Here is a 24,577-nt window from a genome sequence, read left to right as displayed (position 1 = left end):
TAAAAAATAGGGAATTTTGACATGCTATAAATTTTCTCTCTTTCCATGTTACTTTTTTCTAACAAATACAATGTGTGCATGTTAATGAAATTTATCTTTAATGATCTTAATTATATCAGTTATTACAAACTAACGCAATTGTATGATCTCGTTAATGCAATTTCTTTCTTTCTTTGACCATGATCATAGCATTTGTATAGTTTCTGAAATCGACTTTGTAGGGTCTAACGCACATATAAAATTCCAAATGAAAAATTGTACTAGAAAGAAATAGTTCTTATCAGGGGCGGACCCAAGTAGGGGCGAGAGTGGGAGGACGCACTCCTAAAAAAAATTAATGTATTTTATCGGTAAAAGCCCCGATCACACCATTTGAATGTTTAGTTGACCCATTGTTCGCATACCATGAAAATAATTCATGAGTCCGCCATTGATTCTTATACTCTAGTCGCATGTTGGCTGGTGTATAAATTTAATGAAGTGTCTAACTATTTTTTTTTGAACGACGAATGTCACCCCCTCTAATTTACACCATTCTAAAATATTCCCTTACTCAGATGACCCTCGGCATAGACCACTATCAAGTGGGCTAGTCCACATTGGTGTCTAACTATGTAAAATACATTTGTTTATCAATTAGTCAGATTTCACTAACTAAAATTTTTGAGCCATTTATGTCGACAACCAGGTTCGCATGTTATAAATTTTGTTTTTGTTATTGATAAAATTACGCCGAGGGTCCTACCCTCCTATAATCGTTGCCTTCGTCCCACCCCTTTAATCATCTCTCACTTTTTTTCGTTCTATTTCCAAAGGTGTCTATCTAATATCTCCATTGATCTTTATCTTCGTTAGCTAAATGTTGTCGGTTTTGTGTTTAAAATGGTTGTGTTTTTGTATATTGTTAAAAATTGCAATAGTTTTCGAATAGTAAGATATTACACTGGCATTATCCACGTGGACACCATCCATTGCGACACGTCATCAAAAAAAGAATTTATGCCTTGCGTGTTGGAAGCGACGTAGTGGGCCCCTACACAGACAATCCAATACCCCACAAAGCAGTCTGATCTTTCGGTTCTTAACATAATAAAACATCATACTGTCAACATCAGTCAGATGTCCCGCCCATCCAACGGCCACGATCACACTCCACAAAAAGCACACATAAGATCTCACCCGTCCGTTACTGTGCAGGGTCCACATCGGGAATGTGACACCGACGGCAGAGGCAGCAGCTACCCCCCACATGTTGCTTTTTCTTCCTTCTTATTTACATCCACTCCCATCACCATAGTCCTCATTGCATCCTTCACATTTACGCTCTAAACCACACACACTTCAACACACTTACTGTGTGTTAGGGTTTTCGCTTTCTACTTATATAGTAAGTATTACTTACACTGGTTTATATCTTTGAATATCAAATGGGTTTAACGTCGCTTCAAGTTTGCATGGACTCGCCCGACTGGTTTCAGGTACCTGACAACACTATGATCAGACTAGTTATATAGTTATCGTATATCAAAGATTATGTTTTATGTGTAAGTTTAAACTAGTTGCCATGTATGCTTAATTAATTTGTCTATTTCAAAAAAATATACTTATTACATATTCAATATGCAACACAATTCTTGATTTATTTCCGGCCAGTTTGTGCTAGCTTTTTTTAATTGGCAAATACATACATACTCTCTACTCTACACGACTATACCTACTCAACTCTTAAAATCACGACACCTATACTCTGCATGATTTGAACCCGTGATACTTGGTTAACGAGTACACCATTTTAACACAATCTACCCCTAGGATTTATATTTTCTTATGCATATAGAGTTTCACAAACTGCATAACAGAATATATAAGTTCTATTTTGAAATCTCAAAATACAACATTGTATTAATATATATTTTTTTTTTTTTTCATTTTTAAGATAACATAAATTGTAAATAAAATAATAATAATAAAAATAATAATAATAATAAATTAATAATAATAATGTCTTTTTCTTTCTGTACATTCTAAATGAATGTTCTGAAAGTACAATTCCTGACACAAAATAGACGATAATGATTACTCTAACATCATCTTTATTATTATTTGTAGGGCACAATTCCGGAGGAAGCAGGAATGGACTCATCGTCACCATCAGGAATGACAGATCCTATGCTTGCATGTTCCCGCCCGTTAATGGAGCGTAGGCTCCGCCCACAACACGATCAAGCCCTCAAATGTCCACGTTGTGACTCCACACACACCAAATTCTGCTACTACAACAACTACTCACTCACTCAACCCCGTTACTTCTGTAAAACGTGCCGCCGGTACTGGACCAAAGGCGGCACGCTACGTAACATCCCTGTTGGTGGCGGCTGCCGAAAAAACAAAAAAATCTCTTCAAGTTCCAAGAAATCCACTTCGGCAGCCGCCAATAACAGTAACAGTAACGATAACAATATCATCCACCAACACCAGCACCAACACCAGCAAAACTCACATTTGATCAACCTAAACCCAACCCTAAACCCTAATGCTAACCCTAATCATAACCATAGCCATAACCATCATCAGTTGATTATGAACTCGACTGATCTTCAACTGTCCTATCCGGACTCAACGATGCAGTTTTCGGCGAATAATTTGTTTGGCATTGGGACTTCTAGTAATATTCCGAGTTTTATGTTTGAGAATTTGAATGGGAGTGCTACTAGGGCTATTGACTTCATGGAGAATAATGGTGGTGGTGGTGGTAGTCAGTTGATGGGGATGATGGGTAGCGGTGGTTACGCGGCGGAGATGGGTGGTGTGAATGTGATGGGACAAAATTATCATGGTGGTAATCTTTGTTCACCTTTTGGTGGAATGACACTTGATTCTATTAATAATCCTTTTATGGAAAGAGGTTTGATTGCATATAATAATGATGGGAATGATGTGAATGAGGATGCAATTAGTTCTCTTGATGTAAAGCCAAAGCTTTTGGCTTTAGAATGGCAAGATCAAACTGGTGGTGGTGCGAGTTCTGGCGGCGGAAGTGGTGGTGCGTACCTGACGGGTATTGGGTCGTCGTGGGGCGGGTTAATGAGCGGGTATGGACCGTCAGCGACGAACTCATTGGTGTAATGGGTTCGGATCATGGGTTAGGGTTTGAAGGTTTTAGTATGAATGGGATTCCAAAAATGACTGCTTTGGTGGAATTTGGATCTTGGTTTTTTAATTAATATTATTATTATTATATATTTAGTAGTGTTGGTGGATGTATTTTAATCGACATTCAGGATTGTAGGATTTTGTGACACGTTAAGAAAGCAAATTAGTGTGTTTTTTAATGTTTTTAAAACTAATATCCAAGTGATATATGATCTCTTTAAGATTCTGTCAAGGGATTAATGTCTTTTTCGATCATTGTTATTTTCTAGATCTGCCTGTGTTTTATCGGCTGCTTTAATTTCATAAACTAGACCTACTCACATCTAAATCATCATCATACTCAGTAAATCTTACTAATAGCAAAACTAAGATAGAGTCTAAGGAGGGTAAGATGTAGACAGCCTTATCTCTAGCCCGTAGAAATAGAGAGGCTGCTTCCAGTGAAATCCTTGCTCGATAGTAGTTTTGCATCAAGCCTAGTCACATCTAAATGCTAGTTGATATGTGTGAATATAATTCTGGCTATATCATACATACCACAAGTTTATAAAAGAAAAGAAATGCTTTCACATATAAACTATACAAAATTATTTTGAAGGGGTGAGGGACTAAAAGTTGGCATGTAGGATTATATATAGAATATCTCCACACCTCAGTGAAGTGAGGTCATCTTACCTTTTTCAATTTTAATTTTGTCTCACTTGAAACATAAGAGTGAGAGAAAAAAGAAAAACATAAAAAGTAAGATAATATATCGTTTCGAAGATGAAATGGTTTGAACATTTAGATGCCAACTTTATAACTTAGTCAAAGTTATATTATAAGACAATCATCTTGATAAGATGTTTGTTATAATGTTAATAGTGACAATCATTTGCTCAATATAGTTTTATTAAGCTATAACATCAATAGAGCTATAGAACATCAATTTTTCGTATTTTTTTTTATTTTGAACAGCAGTTTTTCTTCTTATTATTTCATTTGAAGTAATCTATTCAATGCAAACCCCGTTATTCTGTCGGTAAGCAAACATTGATAGAGTTTCGAAGTTTTAAGATAACAGATGTTACGGTTGCTAAAAAGATTTAGTTTACACAATTTAAAGAAATAAGATTTGAGAGAGTAAATAAAATTACAAAAGTAAAAGGGAAGGTGATGAAAGCAAAGCCAAAATTGTCTTGAAATGTGCGTTCTCATTAGCATTTGACCCCTATGTCTCTTTGTGTTTTGACGGCTCTCGGAATTTCATAAACAATAAAACAAACATGAATTCTTTAATCATTGATAAAAGACAAAAATCGTAGTTGTTAAAGGATGTCTTTGATTGAGGGTTTTTGAGTGAATAATTAATGTGAAAGTTATCATATAGGTTTGTTTTGTTAAAATATATATAAAAAAAAAAGATGTAGGTATTATGAAAAGTTATTTAAAGCAGTTTAGTTTTATGTTTTTTTTTTTTTTGAAATGTAACTTTTATAGAAAACAGCAAAAACGGACCAAAAACCGGCCGCCCCGCTAAAACAACTTACAACATATACAAAGGAAATTTACACCATTCGACCCAAACAATGTCTTTATATTTCGATCTATTCTTTAACCAAAGATAGCCAAAAGACTTTATAACCCCCATAATATCTTCGCTTCTTCCTGGCCCGTTAGAAAAGATCTTTTCGTTCATTGCCTTCCATATACCCCAACAACTTATCATTAACAGCCCTTTAACTACCTCCTTCTCCTCTTTGTTCAGCTTCCAAACGTTATGGTATTCGGCAATATCTCTGAAACCGAAAACAATCATAGCCGGGAGCCGCAACCAATCGCTGAACTGAAGCCAAACTCTCATCGCCGTCTCACAGCCTGAGAAAACATGGTCCAGGCATTCTTCGTAAACTCCACAAAAACCGCAACTGGAATCGGGTATGAAAACATTACGTCTGATCAACGCAGACCTCGTCGGGATCCTGTCTTGAGGTGCTCTCCAGAAAAAAATACCACATTTAGCCGGAACCCACGGAACCCAACCCATGACAATGTCGAAAGAAGCTGCGTTTTCATCGACAAGAAGTTTTCTAATTGAAGCCGAAGTGAACCCGCCGTCCTTGTTCCCAGCCCAGCTCCATCTATCCGCTTGAGACGTCAACCGAGCGTCCCTCAGCATGTTCTCCAACTCACCCAGATCCACCCTATCTCTATCACAAAGGTTCGAACCCAACCAGTTCCAGTAAAACACCGGTTGGTTAACCCCGAAGCCCAACCTATCCGCAATAACACAATTTTTTTCAACCTCCTTTTCATACAGATTTGGCCAGGAAACCATCAGGGGGCTGTCGCCGATCCAATGCTCAGACCAAAATTTAATACACCTCCCGTTTCCAGGAACACTTTTGATGAAAGAAGAGATCTTTTTCCCTTTGATGATTGTGCCTTCCTCCGATTTCACTATGTTCTTCCACACTCCAGAAATAGCGGAGTTTAGCGGCAAATAAGAACATTTTCTTCCCGACCCGTGAAGCGCCTCAATAACCGATTTCCATAAACTTCCTTTATCCGTTTTTAGTCTCCAAATCCATTTGGATAATAAGGAAACGTTTATATATTTAAGCTTACATAAGCCCAAGCCCCCTATTTTTTTCGGAAGGGCCACCCGATCCCAAGACACCCAATGCATTTTCCTAACTTCTTCATTACCACCCCAAAGAAACCTTTTCATCAATGCTTCTAATTTTTCCACAACTTTAACCGGGGCCTTGAACATGGATAAATAGTATATCGGAAGACTTTCGAGAACCACTTTAATTAAGACGACCCTACCTCCTATTGAAAGAGAGTGGGCCTTCCAAGCAGAAAGTCTTTTTTGGAAAGAATCCACCACCGGGTACCAATTATTAATCCTATTCATATTCGCTCCGACCGAAATCCCAAGATACTTGAAAGGAAAAGAACCCGTCTTGCAACCCAGAATACTAGCCATACTTTCCGTTTCCTCTTCGCTGACCCCTAAACCAAAAATATTTGACTTATGAAAATTTATTTTCAAACCTAAGCAAATGTGGAATATCCTCAAAATTCTAGCGATCGTCTTAATGTTTTCAGCGCTCCACTCCCCCAAAATTAGAGCGTCGTCCGCATAAAGGAAGTGCGAAATCTCCGGGCCATCATTGGGAGTTTTAATCCCTTTAAACAGCCCCATACTACTAGCATTTGAGATGAGACAGGACAGAATTTCCATGACAGTCAGGAAAAGAAAAGGGGAAATAGGATCTCCTTGTCTTAAACCTTTTTGACACTGAAATTCGAAAGTAGGAGATCCATTTACTAACACCGCAGACCTGGCCGAAGAAAGGATCCCTTCCATCCACGAACACCATTTAGCCGGGAACCCCATTTGGTTAAGAACATCGAGAACAAACTTCCAGTTGACGTTGTCGTATGCTTTCTCAAAATCAATTTTGAATAGAAACGTTTTTTTCTTTCTTTGCTTTAACCATGCCATCACCTCGTTGAGCATAAAAGGGCTATCGAGGATGTACCTGTCTTTAACAAAAGCTGACTGAGAGGGAGAAATAACCCTACCAATAACCCTTTTGAATCTGGTGGCAGTAATTTTTGAAATCGTTTTGCTAATAACCCCAATAAGGTTAATAGGGCGATAATTCTTAAGATTCGTGGGGTCCCTCGTCTTCGGGATCAAAGTAATAAAAGATGACCCACTCCCTTGATTGATCTTACCGGACTCGAAAAAATATTTCATAATCTCCCTAAAATCAAGCTCAAAAAGATGCCAGAATTTCTTTATGAACCTGAAATTAACACCGTCTGGACCCAGGGCCCTATCCGAACCACAAGCGAAAACCGCCTCCTTTATCTCCTTATCCGTGAAATGCCCAATAATCTCATGGGCTTCCTCCTCTGAAATTCTTTTAACCCCATGACACCGAATAAAAGGTCTAATAGGCGTTTGTTCGCTAAACAAACTCCTAAAGAAAGCCAGAACTTCTTTTTTAATCTTCTTAGGCTCTTGAGTCCATGTACCATCCACAGTGAGACCTTGAATGGCATTAGACGCCTTCCTTCTGTTTATGGTTCCATGAAAAAAAGCTGTATTATCATCACCGTCGATAGCCCAACGTATCCTGGACCTTTGCTTAAGGTCTTTAGCTTTGTTGTGACCAATCTCCTCCAAACTTTTAAAACATTCCATTTTTATCCACTCTTCTTCTTCGTTAAGCTCCCTAACTTCCAAGATTCGCTCCATTCTCTCCAGATCTTCCCTGAGACTCGCTTCTTCTTGTGTTTCTTTTTCAATCATTTTGTCCCTCCAATCCTTGATTCGACCTCTTAAAAACTTAAATTTTTTGCTCAATCTAACATCCGGGCAGCCATCCAACATATCGAAATCACCAACCGCTTTAACAATGACCTCTTCAAACCCTTCTTTATCTAACCACGAATTGAAGACTCTAAAAGGCTTCCTTCCAAAATTCTTATTCACCGTTGTAAGAATAAGAGGATTATGATCCGACAAATGTCTCGGAAGAGCACGGAGACAAGCTTCGGGCCAATCGTTGAAGAAGTTATTACAGACCAGATACCTGTCAATTTTACTTAGTTTCGAACCACTTTCCCCCAGATATGTATATTTATAACCTTTCATACTATATTCCAAAAAGCCGATATCAACAATGAAGTCGTTGAAATCCCTTGAGCTAGCCACATTAAACTTCGAATTCTTTCTCTCGTCCGGACCCCTAACCGCGTTAAAGTCACCCATAATGATCCATTGACCAGAAGAATTGACAATGATCCCCTTTAATTCTGACCAAAGGGCCCTCTTTTCAGTTGTTTTTTGAGGCGCTTAGACATTAATTACGTTCAGCTCCTTGCCAGACCCAGTAATGGAACCTTTAATCTGAATAAAATTGTTGTGTTTCAGCGTAGCCTCCTTCTTAAAGATTTTAGGATCCCATAGACAGACACAACCCCCAGATCGACCTGAAGCCGCTACCCAATCTGTTTCAAAATCACCTCCCCCCCCCCCAAAATTTAGCTAAATCAATATCTCTAGAGTCTTGAACCTGAGTTTCCTGAAGAGAAATAAACGAAATCCCATGGACCCTTTTGATATCTCTGACCCAACTAGCCTTCGAAACCACCCCCATACCTCTAATATTTAACGATAAAAAATTCATGGCTTACCATCTTGGATTCCTTCCTTCCTGATAGTATCCTTCACCAGATCAAGATGACCGTTAAGATTGATTCCAAGTTTTGCTGCTAATTCCATGGTGGATTCAGTCTCCCCCATCTCCATGTTCTTAGTCTCCCCTCCGTTTGTTTCTGGTTGTCCCTCCTCTGTACCTTTTTCCTGTAAAGCTCCTTTTTGGTTATCATTACTCCCTTCATTGAAAACCCTTGCAGAAGCTGGATCTAAATTGACATTTAGGTCGATAGAACCTGATGTTGTAAACCCCTCCTCGTTACCTTCCCCACCCACTGTAGGATTAACATTAACTTCACTCCTGTCAAGGACCACAATCGGGTCCACTCTCACTCTTTTTTTGGACCTATGTTGGGTTGGTTCACCAATGAAAACATATTGGGCTTTCTTGTACAAACTGGCCCTACCCTTTCCTAGGCCCATCTTCTTAGAAGACCTTTATCAGCTTTTTTGTAATCTGCACCCCTCGAAGCCTGTGCAGCATTGAAAGTACCTTTGTTCCAGCCGTCTTCCCATCTCGGGAATATCCCCGGGTTGATAGGATCACCCGAATCGTGCATGCTAGCCTCTTCGACTACTTTTCTATTGTCGGAGTCGTCCCGAACACCGGCATCGTTAACTGATGGCACAGCATGGGATTGAATACCTTCATTACTATTAACTTCGATCTGCTCATCGACGTTCCTATTATTTTTGGTAGCCAGGAAGTCGGGAATCCAATCGCTGGTCTCCTCCGCAACCCAGACTTTGAATCTTTTGTTCTCCCATGTGAGCGTAACTTGTTCGTTGATAGGTCTACCTTCCCCCACGATTACCCCCACCATGTCAGAAGTTAAATCACCATCGTCTTCATCGAGTTGCGATGGATGTATAATCTTCCCATAGAGCCTACCCACTGAGTCGAACACCTCGTTCTCTCTCAGATGTAATGGAACACCTTTAATGGACAACCAAGCTAACCTCTCGAAAGGCAGCGATTGACCTTTCCAAATCTCAAGGGAGCTGAATAGGTTGGATTCCTTCGAAAAACTTTTTAAGAAAAACCCCATGACTTCCGGAGAAACAAAAGAAATAAGAACGCTGAGACCGCCCAGGAACTTGATATTTGAATAACAACCTCCGGCTTCTTTAATAAATTTGTCCAGAAACCGAAGAGTATAAAGATCTTTGACCCTCCCCACCAAAGCTCTATCAAAGAACTCCTTGAGAGCCGATACAAAAGCCGACACCTCCACCAGTTTCTCGTTGTTCCCCGACGATCCACCTGATACAACTTCCTTGAAAGACATGGGACCCGTCATATGAGAGAGGTTGTTTATAAACTGTGAACCTTTAGCAGACTCATGAAAATGATTGACAGGTTTCGAGTTTGCATGTTTAGCAAAATACTCCTTAGTTTCCTCTGAGAATCTAGCGAGGTTAGCTTTCAACGCGTAGTTGCCCATTTTAACTCTTGCCACAGTCTTCTCCAAAAACTTAACGTCTTTCACCTTGCAAAAACTCACAAAACCGAACCTATTTCCCCACTTGTCTCTCTTCCGGGCGATGTAAACCCCTGAGACTTCCCCAAACTGCCTAAAAAACTCCTCCACATCCTTCGAACCACATCTGTCCGGGAGATTACACACGTAAAACTTAGCCAAACCGGATCCCGGCGTGACGCCGGAGGGACCAACGAACTCCTCCATGACTCAAGTGGCGTTTAACGCAGATTTTTAAACTGTTAATAGGATTCGTATCGATCTAGCTAAACTATAAAAATAGCCGCGATCAATGACAGACCTACTAAGTGCTCAAAATCGGAAAAACACCACCGAGGCGAAACCGAAACCAAACGACTATTCCCCAGAACCACAAACCCCAGAGGCGAATGGAGTCAGAAAACTAACCAGGATAGTGATGCTTTTAGTTTTATGTAAACCTCTCTTTCTACTTATTCTCATTTTAAACAACAATTTCAGTCTCAATCTAAAGTTATAAAACACACATTTTTAAACACTCAATATTTCTTTTATTTCCTTTTGTACTCTATATTAATTATTATAAATTTACATATTAAACACTATGTTTTTGACTAAAATGAAGTAAACGAATTATGTCTTATATTTGTTTATATTTTTAATGTACTGAGTTGGTAAAATGAAATAGATTAAATATATAAAATTTGGCATATTGTAGTAAACTTAGATATAACATATAAGTTGTTTGTAAATAAAACTATAATTAACCAAAACAAAGAGTTCGTTGGTAGACTTAAACATGGACTAAAACTGTTGTTTAGACATGTTATCATTAACAAAAGTGTTTTTAGTCTAAAGTCAAGATTTATCAAATTTAAAACTATTTCAGACAAGTGTCGCCTGTCAACTGAAAATGAACTTTTGAGTCGAATCGAATAACTTTATGTGGTTTATATGCATAGGACAACAAGGAAGGATGCATACACGCTTGGAGATTCAATCCCAAACATGGAAGAGGCAATCTTATGGATCAAACATGAAAAAACGGGTGAAAAAACCAAATACCACCGTAAATTCGGGGAACCACCGAACCTACGTCACTACACAACATTGTTTCACATCTCTTTCACCGTAAACAGAGAACCCCATCGTAAAGACCACCGTAAATACGGTGGACCACCGTATTTACACCCATATGATATTTTTGCACAATTATGGCTGAAAAGTTAAGGGATTTCTTTGTTTGTTTTCTTCGTACACTCGCGTTGAGAGGCTAGGAACAAGACTGGACTCAAGTGAAAAAGACTAAATTATCATCATAATCATGTTTAGTGCTTCTAATTTGTGTGTTTTTTCATCATTTCACACAGCCAAGAGTAGCTAAACCATTTGTGGTTGCATTAAGACTTTGGGTTTGGGTTTATTTGGTATGTAACTTGAATTATTCAAGCATTCATGTATTGCAAAATACATCTATTTTTCGTGTATAGTTTGTACAGTTTTCGATTCCATTTGCGTTGTTTTTAGGTAGAATGTGTATATTGTTGATTAGTTTGTGTTTCCCAGGTCTCGGGTATTGAAGATAGCTGAACAGGGCGAAAAACGAGCCATATATCAAGAAAACCGAGCACCAGAACGCGTTCGCGGACCAATATTTGAAAAGGCACAAATTTTAAGCAAAAGGAAGGTCTCCCCATGTGACGCGAGGAGGTAATTGATTCGGAGTTGACTTACACGTGCCCGTGTCATGCAACGCGAGGAGCCTATTTCCACTGAAAAAGGGTGTTAGCACGGTTGTGTTATAAATATATAATGCTTGATCACAATTAGATAATACAATAACCCTACACGAATTGGATATCTATGAGATGAATTTGGAGCTCCTGAAACTCAGTTTTTGAAGGTTTTGAAGTGAAGATTCGATACGGTTGAAGATCCAAGGCACGAGAACGAAGAATAACGGGTTCCATCTTCCCGTTTTCATATTTTTCTACTTTTCATCTTTCTACCATGAATTAAATCTTTGAACTTTGTGTTTTGAATGTTAAAACCATGATTAGAGGCTAAATTTACATATACTACCAAGGTTAATGATGAACATATGTTAAAGTTTCGATTTTTATCCGGATTATAAACTTGTTATGGTTTTTCTAGTAAAGTATAGACTTTTTGCCATGATTCGATGTGTATGCATATCTATACTTGTTTGATTAATCTTATTGCTTTACATGTTCCTTGTTGAGTGTCGTTCACATAATAGGTTCATGTTAGATCATTAACTGTGTGTTCTTGATTATTTTGTGGTTAATTGGCCAATATATCATAAAAGCGATATTCGTGAATCAAGTAGGTCTAGGTGTTCTACTAATCTTAGAATCCGTGAGGTGCGAGATTATCGGTCTGTCTAGGTTGGTAAATTGCTAGGTTTAGGTACTTTGTGAGAAGGCCGACTTAGTATCCTTTCCAATTTTTGCTTATCGAGTCGAATCAGGTTTCCAAGTTACCCTTGACTTTCGCGTTGTGAGGTTAATAGCGTACATATCTTTAGTATGATTGTATAGCATTTAATGTAAATATCTCTATCCTAAAATAGAGGAACCAAAATGTAATTATAAATATCATTGTAAATCAATAGAGAGGGACACGGTTTACATTCCATCATGGTATCAAGAGTCCTGTGTGCCTAACCCTAATTTTCTTTCCCCTGCCGTCACCATCTTTTGGCCGATCTTCCTTCTTGGTCGTGCCTTCTCCCCACTATTTCCCTCCACTTTCATCATCATATTCCTTCCTCTATTTTTTTTAATCTTTCTTCTGTTTGACCGACAATGACATCACAACCCCCACCCACCCCTACAATTCCATCCATAACACTTGAATCCAAAATTCATCCCGCCACCACTGTATCAAATATCAAGAACTATGTCCCTATAATCTTGGAAATTGAATCCTCTCAATATGCAACTTGGGCAACACTGTTCAAAAATAATTACAAGGCTTTCTTAGTACATGACCACCTATCTCCTAAACCACAGGCTACCGCTACCGCCTCTTCTACTACCACTCAACCCAACGATGATTGGGATCGTCTTGACGCCATTGTTCTACAATGGATTTATAGCACGATCTCCAATGATCTCCTGCACACCATCATTAACAAAACTGCCACCGCCTACGATGCTTGGAAAGCCATCGAAGATCTCTTTCAAGATAACAAAAGTTCACGTGCCATTCACCTTATGCACAAGTTCTCTAACACTCGGCTGGATGGTTTTCCCAATGTTTCGGCTTACTGTCAAGAATTAAAGGTGTTAGCCGATCAACTGGCAAACGTGAACGCTCCGGTTGACAATGATCGGTTGGTGCTCCAATTGATCTCTGGCCTGAACGAGCAGTATGAAGGGATTGCCACTATTTTGCAACAACAAGAACCGCTACCTTCCTTCTATACTGCTCGTTCCAAGCTGATACAGGTCAAGACACGAAAGGCGGAACAAGCTCTACATTCCGCGAAAGCTGCATCCTCGGGGCTCTTAGCCACCACCGGCCGCCAATCTTCTGACCAGAATAGATATGATGACCGCTCGTATGGTCGTGGCAGGGGTCGGTCTTCGGGCAGACGCGGTCGTGGCAGATCGGGAACGGGTCGCGGTCGATACCCACAGAATTATAACTATCCCTTTTACCCTCCTTGGATGGCACCATGGTTTCCCCAACCTAATACATGGCCCAACAGCATATCACACCCGGCCCAACATCCCAATGGTTGGCCCAACCCACCCTGCCCATACCCCACTGCCAACCGTAACCCACCAAACAATTCGGCCCAGCAACCCGGTCTCCTCGGCCCCCATCCTCAGCAGAGTAATTATGCAGCCTACAGTCCAACCGATATTGAGCAAGCCATGTACACTATGTCTCTTACTCAGCCCGACCCAACTCAGTACATGGACACGGGAGCTACATCCACTATGTCTCACGAGCAAGGTGATTTCCATTCTTTTTCTAATTCATGCATTCCTCAAAATATTATAGTAGGCAATGGTAATACAATTCTGGTTATAGGACAGGGCACAAAATACCTACCCAAACCATTTCCACCTTTTGTCCTTAAAAATGTCCTATACTCACCTAAATTAATTAAAAACCTTATTTCAGTCCGTCGTTTTACCACGGACAACTCTGTGTCTGTTGAATTTGACCCGTTTGGTTTTCTTGTGAAGGACCTCAAGACGCGGGCCCCCCTTCTGCGATGCAACAGCAGCGGTGACCTCTACCCTCTGGTCCTCGGGTCATCCTCCTCCCATCCAACTGCTCTTGCCGCTATCTCTGCTCAGCTTTGGCATCAACGTCTTGGTCACCCAGGGCGTCAATCTTTAAATTCATTAAAAACTTCTTGTTCTGTTTCGTTTGACAATTTAAATAATAATGTATGCCAAGCTTGTGTTTTTGGAAAAAGTATTCGTTTACCATTTTTTGCTTCTACTAATTATACTCTCCAACCATTTGATATCATTCATAGTGATGTTTGGACCTCCCCGATCATAAGTTCATCTGGTCATAAATATTACGTATTGTTTTTAGATGACCACAGAGATTTTTTATGGACCTACCCAATAGCCCAAAAATCCCAAGTCTTCCCTACATTTACACACTTTGCCACAAATATAAAAACACAATTTGAACGAACCATAAAAACCTTTCAATGTGATAATGGTCGGGAATACGTAAACACTTATTTCCAAAATTTCTTCACCACAAATGGCATTCTTTACCGTTTATCTTGTCCCTACACCTCCTCTCAAAACGGTAAAGCTAAACGTAAAATTCGAACCATTAATAACATGATTCGTACCCTCATGGCCAATGCCTCTCTTCCCTCCTATTTCTGGCACTTTGCACTTGAAACCGCAACTTATTTACTCAACATCCTACCTAACAAAACATCCAAAAACAACACACCCACCGAACTTCTCTACCACTCACCCCGACTTACGATCACCTTCGTGTGTTCGGATGCCTATGCTATCCTCTACACCCATTCACTACCATCCATAAACTTGACTACCGCTCCCACCCGTGCGTCTTTCTTGGCTACCCTCCTACTCATAGGGGGTACCGATGCCTTGACTTGAAAACAAAACAAATGGTCATATCTCGACATGTCGCTTTTGACGAGACCACATTCCCGTTTTCCCAAACTATTGGCCCGCAACCCACCTACGATTTTTTGTTCGACCCGTTCCCCCAACACCTATGCCCACATATTTCAAACCCAACAACCACTCAATCACCTCACACCCAACCGGCCCTTAACTCCACATCGCCACAATCATCCACACATATCCCTCCTGGCCTAAACCTTCAGCCTAATAACCCGGCCCCCACCTCACCGCCTGCCACCAACCAACATCCCACAAATCCACTCGACCCACACCCTCCACCAAACGCTGAACCTTCCTCGGCCCACCCACCTCCACTTACTACGACCCAACCTCAAACCCGACCCCACACCCGTTCTATGAGCGGCGTTTTTAAACCTAAGCAACCCTTCAACTTACATACCACGACCACGCCCTCCATTGTACCAATTCCTAAAAACCCGGCTGTTGCCCTAACTATACCGGAGTGGTACTCTGCCATGACTACTGAATATAATGCATTAATTAGAAACGGAACGTGGGAACTTGTACCTCGCCACCCTAATATGAATGTTATCAGGAGCATGTGGTTGTTTAAACATAAGTACAGGTCGGATGGCACTTTGGAACGGTACAAGGCAAGATTGGTATGTGACGGTCGATTGCAACAGATAGGTGTCGATTGTGGTGAGACTTTTAGTCCGGTTGTGAAACCGGCTACTATTCGGACAGTTCTTTCCATAGCTCTGTCCAAGCATTGGTCCGTACATCAGTTAGACGTCACTAATGCCTTTCTTCACGGGAATCTTCATGAAACAGTTTACATGTACCAGCCAATGGGATTCAGAAATAAGCAGTTCCCAGACCATGTTTGTTCTCTTAAGAAGTCATTATACGGGCTAAAGCAGGCCCCGCGGGCTTGGTACCAGCGGTTCACGGATTTTGTTCTCTCTATTGGGTTCATTCATAGCAAGTGTGACGCCTCCCTTTTTACTCTTCATCAGGGTTCTAATACGGCTTTTCTTCTTTTATATGTAGACGACATACTTCTCGTCACCTCAACTGACTCTCTTCGTCAATCTCTCATGGCACGCCTCAGTAGTGAATTCGCCATGAAGGACCTTGGCCCTCTGAGCTATTTTTTAGGCATTTCTGTGTCCCGCACCAAGGACACGATGTTTCTCTCACAGCAGTCCTATGCGACTGACATTATTTCCTGCGCATGCATGCAGTTCTGCAACTCCGTTGCTACACCGGTTGATACTAACAGCAAACGTAGTGCCCATACCAGTGAACTATTTCATGATCCTACCTTATTCCGCAGTCTAGCCGGTGCACTACAGTACTTGACTTTTACACGGCCAGACATATCCTATGCAGTTCAACAAGTATGCATGCATATGCACTCCCCGCGCCTTGACCATTGGAATGCTCTCAAAAGAATTATTCGCTACATCAAAGGTACTTTATCCTTCGGCTTGACCCTTCATGCAAGATCCACACAGACACTGGTTTCCTATACAGATGTAGATTGGGCCGGCTGCCCTGACACAAGGAGGTCCACGAGTGGGTATTGTATTTACTTTGGTGACAATCTAATTTCATGGTCTTCGAAACGCCAGAGCACCGTTTCCCGTTCCAGTGCCGAAGCGGAATACCGGGGAGTTGCAAACGTTGTTGCAGAGATTTGCTGGTTACGTAATCTCCTGTTTGAGCTACATCATCCGTTATCTCGAGCCACGTTGGTATATTGTGATAATGTAAGTGCCATCTACTTGTCAGGGAATCCCATCCAACATCAACGAACAAAACATATAGAACTAGATATTCATTTTGTTCGCGAACAAGTTCAACGTGGCCAGGTTCGAGTTCTACATGTCCCTTCACGGTACCAGGTTGCAGATATCTTTACTAAGGGACTACCTCGGATATTATTTGAAGAGTTCAGAGACAGTCTCAGCATCCGGTCTCCTCCCGCTTCGACTGCGGGGGTATAATAGCGTACATATCTTTAGTATGATTGTATAGCATTTAATGTAAATATCTCTATCCTAAAATAGAGGAACCAAAATGTAATTATAAATATCATTGTAAATCAATAGAGAGGGACACGGTTTACATTCCATCAGAGGTAGATTGTTGACTAAGGGTACTTTATTAGAATAATTAGAGAGCCCATGTTGGAGTCTACTTAAATAAGCAATTTAACAATCTATTATAGTTCCATAGGTGTCTTCTCGAGAAGGGTCGAGGGTCCTGCTCGGTTTCCCGGTAGGTTTAGTACTCTAAGATCCCGGTTCCGAAACAGCTCATGTCCGATAGAAATTCAACTAATAACATATGGGATTCTAACCTAGGTAGTATCCTTATCATCATCTGAGTAAAATCCAAATTCCCAGTTTTTTTTAGTTTGGTTAATTAGGTCGTCTTTAAATTAATTGCAATTTTAGGTTATTAGACCCCCCCTCCCCTTCTCAAAATACAAAAACAATTTAGTCGGGTCAGTCAATAAGTCAAGTTAACGTAATTAAAAGAGTCTTGTGGGTTTGATATTCGGGCTTACTTAGCTATTCTAGAGTCGGTACACTTGCCGGTTAGTAGTTTGGTTTAGTTTTAAAGAGTCTATAGTTTAACTTAGCGTCTAGATTATGGTTAACTAGGTTAGAGCCCGCGTGTACACGCGGTTTCACAAATGAAAATGCTTGGGACTTGTGAATTTAATAAAAAATAAATAAAAATAACATCAATTTAGTAAAGTAACTTAAAAATACATATAATAGGTAAAAAATGCAACAAATAACTCAAATTTCATAACAAATTTCCTTGTACACCAAATTGGTAGTCTTATTTGTAATATTTCCATCGTTATCTGAGACTCTAGTATATGTAATTTCACACCAGCTCATACAAACTTTGCTCTTTTATTAAATGTAATAACTAAGAAATTAAGGTGTTCTTTCCATATACGTGTGCTTAGATTTAGTTTACCACATTATGTACATATGTATAAAAAAAGAAAATCTCACATTATCTGGTCACCAAGTATAAGATCACCATTAGTCTTCTGCTACAAAGCAATATGTGAGTTAGGTAAACTTTATATATGCGTGTGCATAAGAGATTAATCCACCTATCATTTTTCTATAGAGAAACAAAGCTATTGCGTACCAAGCGTGGATTTTGATATATCTATGACCGATCCATTGATGTTCGTTCTCAAGTGAGTTAGGCGGTACCGAAAATCAAGTCGGTTCGGGAATTTCGGTACCAGAATTGGTACCTGGTATCATTTGCTCATCCCTATTTCATTAAAGTCTTGGTAATGTTTCAGTTGGAGAAACCATCTGCAACGCAAAGCCAAAAAGAAAATTGTTGTTGCAGGCAATAGCTACACCTATTAAGCTGTCATTAAGAAAAATTCATTTATAAATGTTTATTTAAGTTATAGCAACCAAGCTTTGTGTAACAACTATTATTAAAAAAATCAATAATTAGAATGATAATTAGTCAATAAGGAAACCCTAATTGAAACACCCAAGTAATTCTGCACTAACCCTAAAATTTTCGAAACAATCAGAATCAGGATCAGGGCCTCTAAAACTCAGGGGGGTTAAACCCTAGTGGACGTTTATCCTCTAAATTTGCTGTAGAAATGAAATTTGTTCGTTCAAATTACTCAGCAAGGCTATCTAGGACACGAAACAACCTAGGCTAGAAAATAGACCCGTCGCGCCACGCGACGGGTACACATGTCTTCTTCGCGTGGCGCGAGGGAGGACAAATTTCAGATATAAATAGGGGGCAGTGGCACTTGAATTTTGCTGGAAGTTCGACGTTAAAACTCGAATTATACACTGAGTTATAGCAGAAATCGTTCACACACCCACTAATATCGAATCGCTGTCGCGGAACAGGGTAATTACTCGATCGCTATTACGATTCATTTTCCGGGATCAATATATCCAAAGAATGTCTAAGTGCCGCCCACATTGGGTTATACTTTGTCGTTTGTCGATAATTCGATAAATGAGTTGAAGTATTATACTTTGTCGTTTGTCGTTAATTCGATAAATGAGTTGAAGTATTTCACTTTGTCATTCATTGTGAGAATTTGATCTCGTGAGTTATCGTAACTGCTGTATTGATCACTAATCCTGTTTTGTGCGCATTATTATTGAAATTAGGTTAACAGGGATAAAATCATATTCTGTCAGTACTAAATCTGCAATGTGAGTTATTCTTCTTTTATAAACTCTTTTCTCACCGTTTGTGAGTTGTTAAATGTTTACAATACTCCAAATTATTTTCAGAATTATAACTTACAGTGATTAAGTTTATGTAATCACCAAATTACAGCCGGTATGTGGGGTATTGTGCACATTACTTGATAATCTTCACCATTGGGGCAGCCATTGGGTGATATGACCATAATCACAGACACCATTGGACAGGTGGGCCAATGGGTCGTGTGGTAAAGTACTGTGGGTAGTTGGTTGATATCAGAAACATTGTAAAAGATCTTAACACTGTGAATTATAACAAATGTGTTATTTTCCAGTAACTAGAATAATTCACTCAGTATTTCCCCGCTGACAAAATCTTTTTCAAACATGTTTCAGGTGATCTGCTGTAATTCAGGAAAAATGCAGGGGAAGCATTTCAAGCTTAAGATAGTGGCTCAATATAAAATAAAGAAATATGTTTTATCAGTAAAATCTTGTTATTGTAAATTATCGGGGTTTTATCCCGAATTGTGAAATAAAATAATCGGGAAAAGTTTTAACTTAGCCGATCCTGTAAATAAATTTTCCGCTGCTAAACTCATAATTAATCAAGTACCGCAGGATTTCTGTCCCGCGGCTCCTGGAACGGGTCAAACCGGGCCGGGGGCCGTGACAGAAACAAGGTGGTATCAGAGCCACTAAGTTAAGCTAATTAAGTATTTAAACGATACTTGATTTTTCCTGATTACTGTTATGTATTTATGTGATATTAACTGATTATTTGTTAGTTACAGTATGGGTAAACAAAAGTTGCAAAATATCTATCTTAAATTAGATAGATCAATTTACGAAGAAGGAAGTTCGTCCAAAACTAAAATTTCAAAGCTCCCTACAATTCCTGAAGAAGGAATATTTGTGCAAAAAGCAAATTATGAATATCCGCTTTCTCCTAGAAAAAGGAATATGATTATTAAGAAAAGTAAGGAGCAAATCAGAGAAAAGAAGATTAAAAAGGAAACCCAGGAGTTACTTAAGAAATCACCTTGGGAAGATAAACTCGATGAAAAATGGGCAAATTTGTATATGTTAGTCACTGTGGCAGAACATGCAAATCTCTAGATGCCCTAAATTTAGCAAGCAGCACTTCCTAATAAGTAAATAAATAAAATTTAGTAAAATAAATCTGAGTATGTTCCCCTGTATTTTGTACAAATAGTGTGCAATAAATTTCCATGTTTATTTGTTAAACTTTGCTCCAAAGTTTTAACCTGATATTTTGTGCATTTTGCATATATGCTACACAGCATGAACGAGATATCTGAAGCTTTTCAGAACCTCAATCTGTATCCAGTGAATATAGAAGTTTCTCATGAATTTACGGGATATATTGCTGATGTGGACCAACCTGTAAAATTCCCTACTTCACCATTGACCAAACCAAAAAGAAAGAAAAAGAAAAATTATGTGTGGGGAAGCCGTATACGTAAGAAAAAGCCAGTTACAAAACCTCCTAGAAATAACAACCCTTTAGGAAAAGGAAAGGCAATTATAATCCAGGAAAACCCTAATCAGCAAGAAAAGGAAACTGAAGCCAATGACGAGTCTAGGCAAATGGAGGAACAGTTTGATAAATATTCTCAAGAAATAGAAACAGAAATAGGGCAAGGTTCTAGACCAACTCAGGTAGAAATTGGGGAGAGTTCCAACCAAAACCAAAGGTTAACTTTTCAGGAACAGATAGATATTCTATTGGCAAACTGTGATACTTTACAGCCTGTCAATACGAATATTTTTACCTATCCTATTGAAAATCCACTTCCTATGAACTCTGGGCTAGTAATACCAGATCCAATAGTACACTTCCAACCTGGGGAAATGGAAGAATGGTGGACAAACGATTGGCAATTCCAAAATATTGTCAACGACCCTTATTCCTTTCTTCCACAGTTTGACCCAGAACCCCTACCTAATCCACCAATGAGCAATGAAAATCTGGCTGAACTTCGCCATTTCGGTGAAGAGTTGATGGATGCAGGGAATAGAATTAGGGAGATAGGGGGACAGATTGCCTGGAAATATGACGAGAGTGAACTTCGTTTTTAGGATGACAAGTAGGAGGGTGGTAACGCTATCTTTGTATAATAGTAAAAGTAAATAGTGAAATCAGTTGTAACATAACGAATAAAACATTGTAAAATATCGGTGTGTATTGATGCATACTATACTGATATAAAATGGAATCGAGAAATCGATAATTTTGACTTTATGTGTTATAAATTGTTCGATTATTTGTATAAATTGCTAATTACTTATAATAAATTATTATCAGATCGCAAATAATGGTAACGAACCAGTAAATGAAGTTAATCAATCGGAGCAACACCCAGAAGATCAATATATGACCAAACAAGATATCGAAAATATTGTTGCTCAAGGGATAGCCAACGCAATTCCAAAATTCGTTGCTGCTATGAAAAATCCGAACGATCCGCAACATATCGTTCCTAGTAAACATACTATCAAAGATAATTTTAGTAATAGTATAAACGAGGGCAATGATCATGTTAATCATGACAATGAATCTCAGCACACTCCGCGCCCTAAGAAGCGAAAAGCTGCAACACCTGGTTGCACTTTCAAAGAATTCCTTGCTTGTAAACCCGCTGAATTTGCAGGCAATGAAGGAGCAACTGCAACACTGCGATGGTTAGAGAAAACCGAAGCAGTAATTGCAATAAGTAAATGTGCTGAAGAAGATCAAGTCATGTACGCCTCAAATTTGTTTAAAGAAGGAGCACTAGAATGGTGGAACACAGTGCTGCAGGCAAAAGGAAGACAGGTGGCTTATGCTATGACTTGGGAAGAATTTAAAAATCTTGTCGAAAGAAAATTCTGTCCTGAGTATGAGAAGGAACAAATGGCAAATAAGTTCCTAAATCATCGAATGACCGGGGTAGATTGTCGTGGTTATACTTCGACATTCTTCGAATATGCGAGAGTGGTACCTAACCTGGCTTCGCCAGAACCAGTACTCATTTCTCGATATATTTGGGGATTAATTAGCGAAATTCGCAATATCGTTAAGGCTGCGAGACCTCGTACTATTGACGATGCAGTAGAATTAGCTAATACCCTAACCGACGAACTGATACGCACAAGAGATGAAGATAGGAAGAAAGAATTGGCTCAGAAAATTACCCAAGGATTTAGAGTGGGTAATAGTGGTAATTTCAAGAAGAAAGGAGCGAGACAACCTTCAACCCCGCCATTTTGCAGAAATTGCAAAAGGAAGCATTTTGGAAAATGCAATGCAATTTGTAACTTCTGCAAATCTGTAGGCCATAGTGAAGAAAACTGTAAGAAGAAAACTGTAACCTGTTTTCACTGTGGGGAAATAGGACATTACAAAACCGAATGTCCTAAACTAAACAAAATCACCGATAACAAGGGCAAACCAGTTGAAGGAACTGTTAAAAAGAATGCCAGAGCTTTCCAGCTAACTACTCAAGAAGCAGAGCTCATTCCGGATGTGATAGCCGGTACGTTCTTAGTTCACAACGTCTATGCAAAAGTATTATTTGACTCTGGTGCAAACCAAAGTTTTATAAATACTCCATTCTGTCAAGCTCTTAAGTTACCACTAACTACCGTTAGGCGGATTTTTACAGTTGAAACTGCAGATGGGAATTCCGTAGAAATTAATCAAGTTTTGCAAAAAGTAGAAATAGAACTCTCAGGTCACAAATTTGTTGCAAACCTATTTCCTATGAAATTAGCTGAATTCGATGTTGTGTTAGGAATGGATTGGTTAATAGCCAACCATGCTCAAATCATTTGTGATCGGAACTCTAGAGAAATTCAAGCACCTACTGGAGAGGTAATTAAAATTTCAGGAGATAAAGCCCGGAAGCCATTAAAGTTCATATCAGTAATGAAAGTTGCTAATTATGAACGAAAACGAGGAATAGTATATATGATTTCAGTAATCATTTGTACTAAAGGAAAAGAACTTAAGGAAATTCCTGTAGTCTCAGAATACCCAGATGTATTCCCAGAAGATTTACCTGGGTTGCCACCAGATAGAGAGGTAGAATTTAGGATTCATCTAATTCCAGGAACTACACCGATAGCCAAGGCACCTTATCGATTAGCTCCTACCGAAATGCTAGAATTAAAGAAGCAATTAGATGAATTACTAAGCAAAGGATTTATACAACCTAGTTCATCCCCTTGGGGTGCACCAGTGTTGTTTGTGAAAAAGAAAGATGGATCAATAAGAATGTGTATTGATTATAGAGAATTGAATAAAGTTACAATTAAGAATCGATACCCATTACCTAGGATTGATGATCTTTTCGATCAATTACAAGGAGCTAGGTATTTCTCTAAAATAGACTTAAGATCCGGATACCATCAGTTGAAAGTACAAGAGGAGGACATACCTAACTAGGTATGGTCATTATGAGTTTACAGTCATGCCCTTCGGATTAACCAATGCCCCAGCAGCATTCATGGACATGATGAACAGAATCTGTAAACCATATTTGGATAAATTTGTGATCGTGTTCATTGACGATATACTCATTTATTCCAAAAGTCAAGTCGAGCATTGTCAGCACTTGCATGCACTCTTAACTTTGTTAAGAAAAGAAAAGTTGTACGCTAAATTCTCGAAGTGTGAATTTTGGCTACAAGAAGTACAATTCTTAGGACACATGGTAAATCACGAAGGTATTCATGTAGATCCTACTAAGATAGAGGCAATTACCAATTGGAAGGTTCCACAAACTGCAATGGAAATTAGAAGTTTTATAGGTTTAGCCGGTTATTATAGACGGTTTATTAAGGATTTTTCCAAGATAGCTGTACCATTAACTAAGTTAACCTGTAAAGCCACTAAGTTCGAGTGGGGACCAAAACAAGAAGAAGCCTTCCGAATCCTAAAACAGAAATTAACCAATGCGCTAATCTTAGCCTTACCAGAAGGAACATAAGATTTTGAAGTATATTGCGATGCTTCAAAATTAGGATACGGGTGTGTGTTAATGCAACGCAAGAAGGTAATTGCGTATGCCTCCAGACAATTGAAAAAGCACGAAGAAAACTATACGACTCATGATTTAGAATTAGGAGCTATAGTTTTTGCCCTTAAGATTTGGAGACATTATCTGTATGGGAGTAAGTTTACTGTTTATACAGATCACAAGAGTTTAAGGTATATATTCGGGCAAAAAGAGTTAAACATGAGGCAAAGAAGGTGGATGGAAGTCTTGAGCGATTACGACTGTGATATTCAATATCACGAAGGAAAGGCAAACGTAGTAGCAGATGCCTTAAGTCGTAAATATCATGAAAAGCAAAGGCGAGTCCGTGCTCTCAGAA

At 39.2% G+C, this 24,577-nt stretch overlaps 1 protein-coding gene across 1 annotated transcript; it reads left to right on the top strand.

Annotated features, from left to right (window-relative positions):
* Positions 1–1,297: 1,297 nt before the first annotated feature.
* Positions 1,298–3,379, top strand: LOC110941819 (dof zinc finger protein DOF5.6). Its single transcript, XM_022183494.2, has 2 exons — positions 1,298–1,478; positions 2,110–3,379. The coding sequence occupies exons 1-2, from the start codon at positions 1,428–1,430 to the stop codon at positions 3,124–3,126; spliced, it is 1,068 nt and encodes a 355-aa protein (XP_022039186.1). The 5' UTR covers positions 1,298–1,427; the 3' UTR covers positions 3,127–3,379.
* The last annotated feature ends 21,198 nt before the right edge of the window (positions 3,380–24,577 follow it).

This window comes from Helianthus annuus, chromosome 5, assembly GCF_002127325.2.
Source record: "Helianthus annuus cultivar XRQ/B chromosome 5, HanXRQr2.0-SUNRISE, whole genome shotgun sequence".
NCBI classification, from domain to species: domain Eukaryota; kingdom Viridiplantae; phylum Streptophyta; class Magnoliopsida; order Asterales; family Asteraceae; genus Helianthus; species Helianthus annuus.
This window is presented reverse-complemented; position numbering and strand designations above follow the sequence as displayed.

Bases quoted from the DNA above. Each gene is read 5' to 3' on its own strand.
- LOC110941819 (XM_022183494.2), top strand. From the start codon at position 1,428: ATGGGTTTAACGTCGCTTCAAGTTTGCATGGACTCGCCCGACTGGTTT. The intron at 1,479-2,109 runs GTACCTGACAAC...TATTATTTGTAG, and splicing joins ACTCGCCCGACTGGTTTCAG to GGCACAATTCCGGAGGAAGC.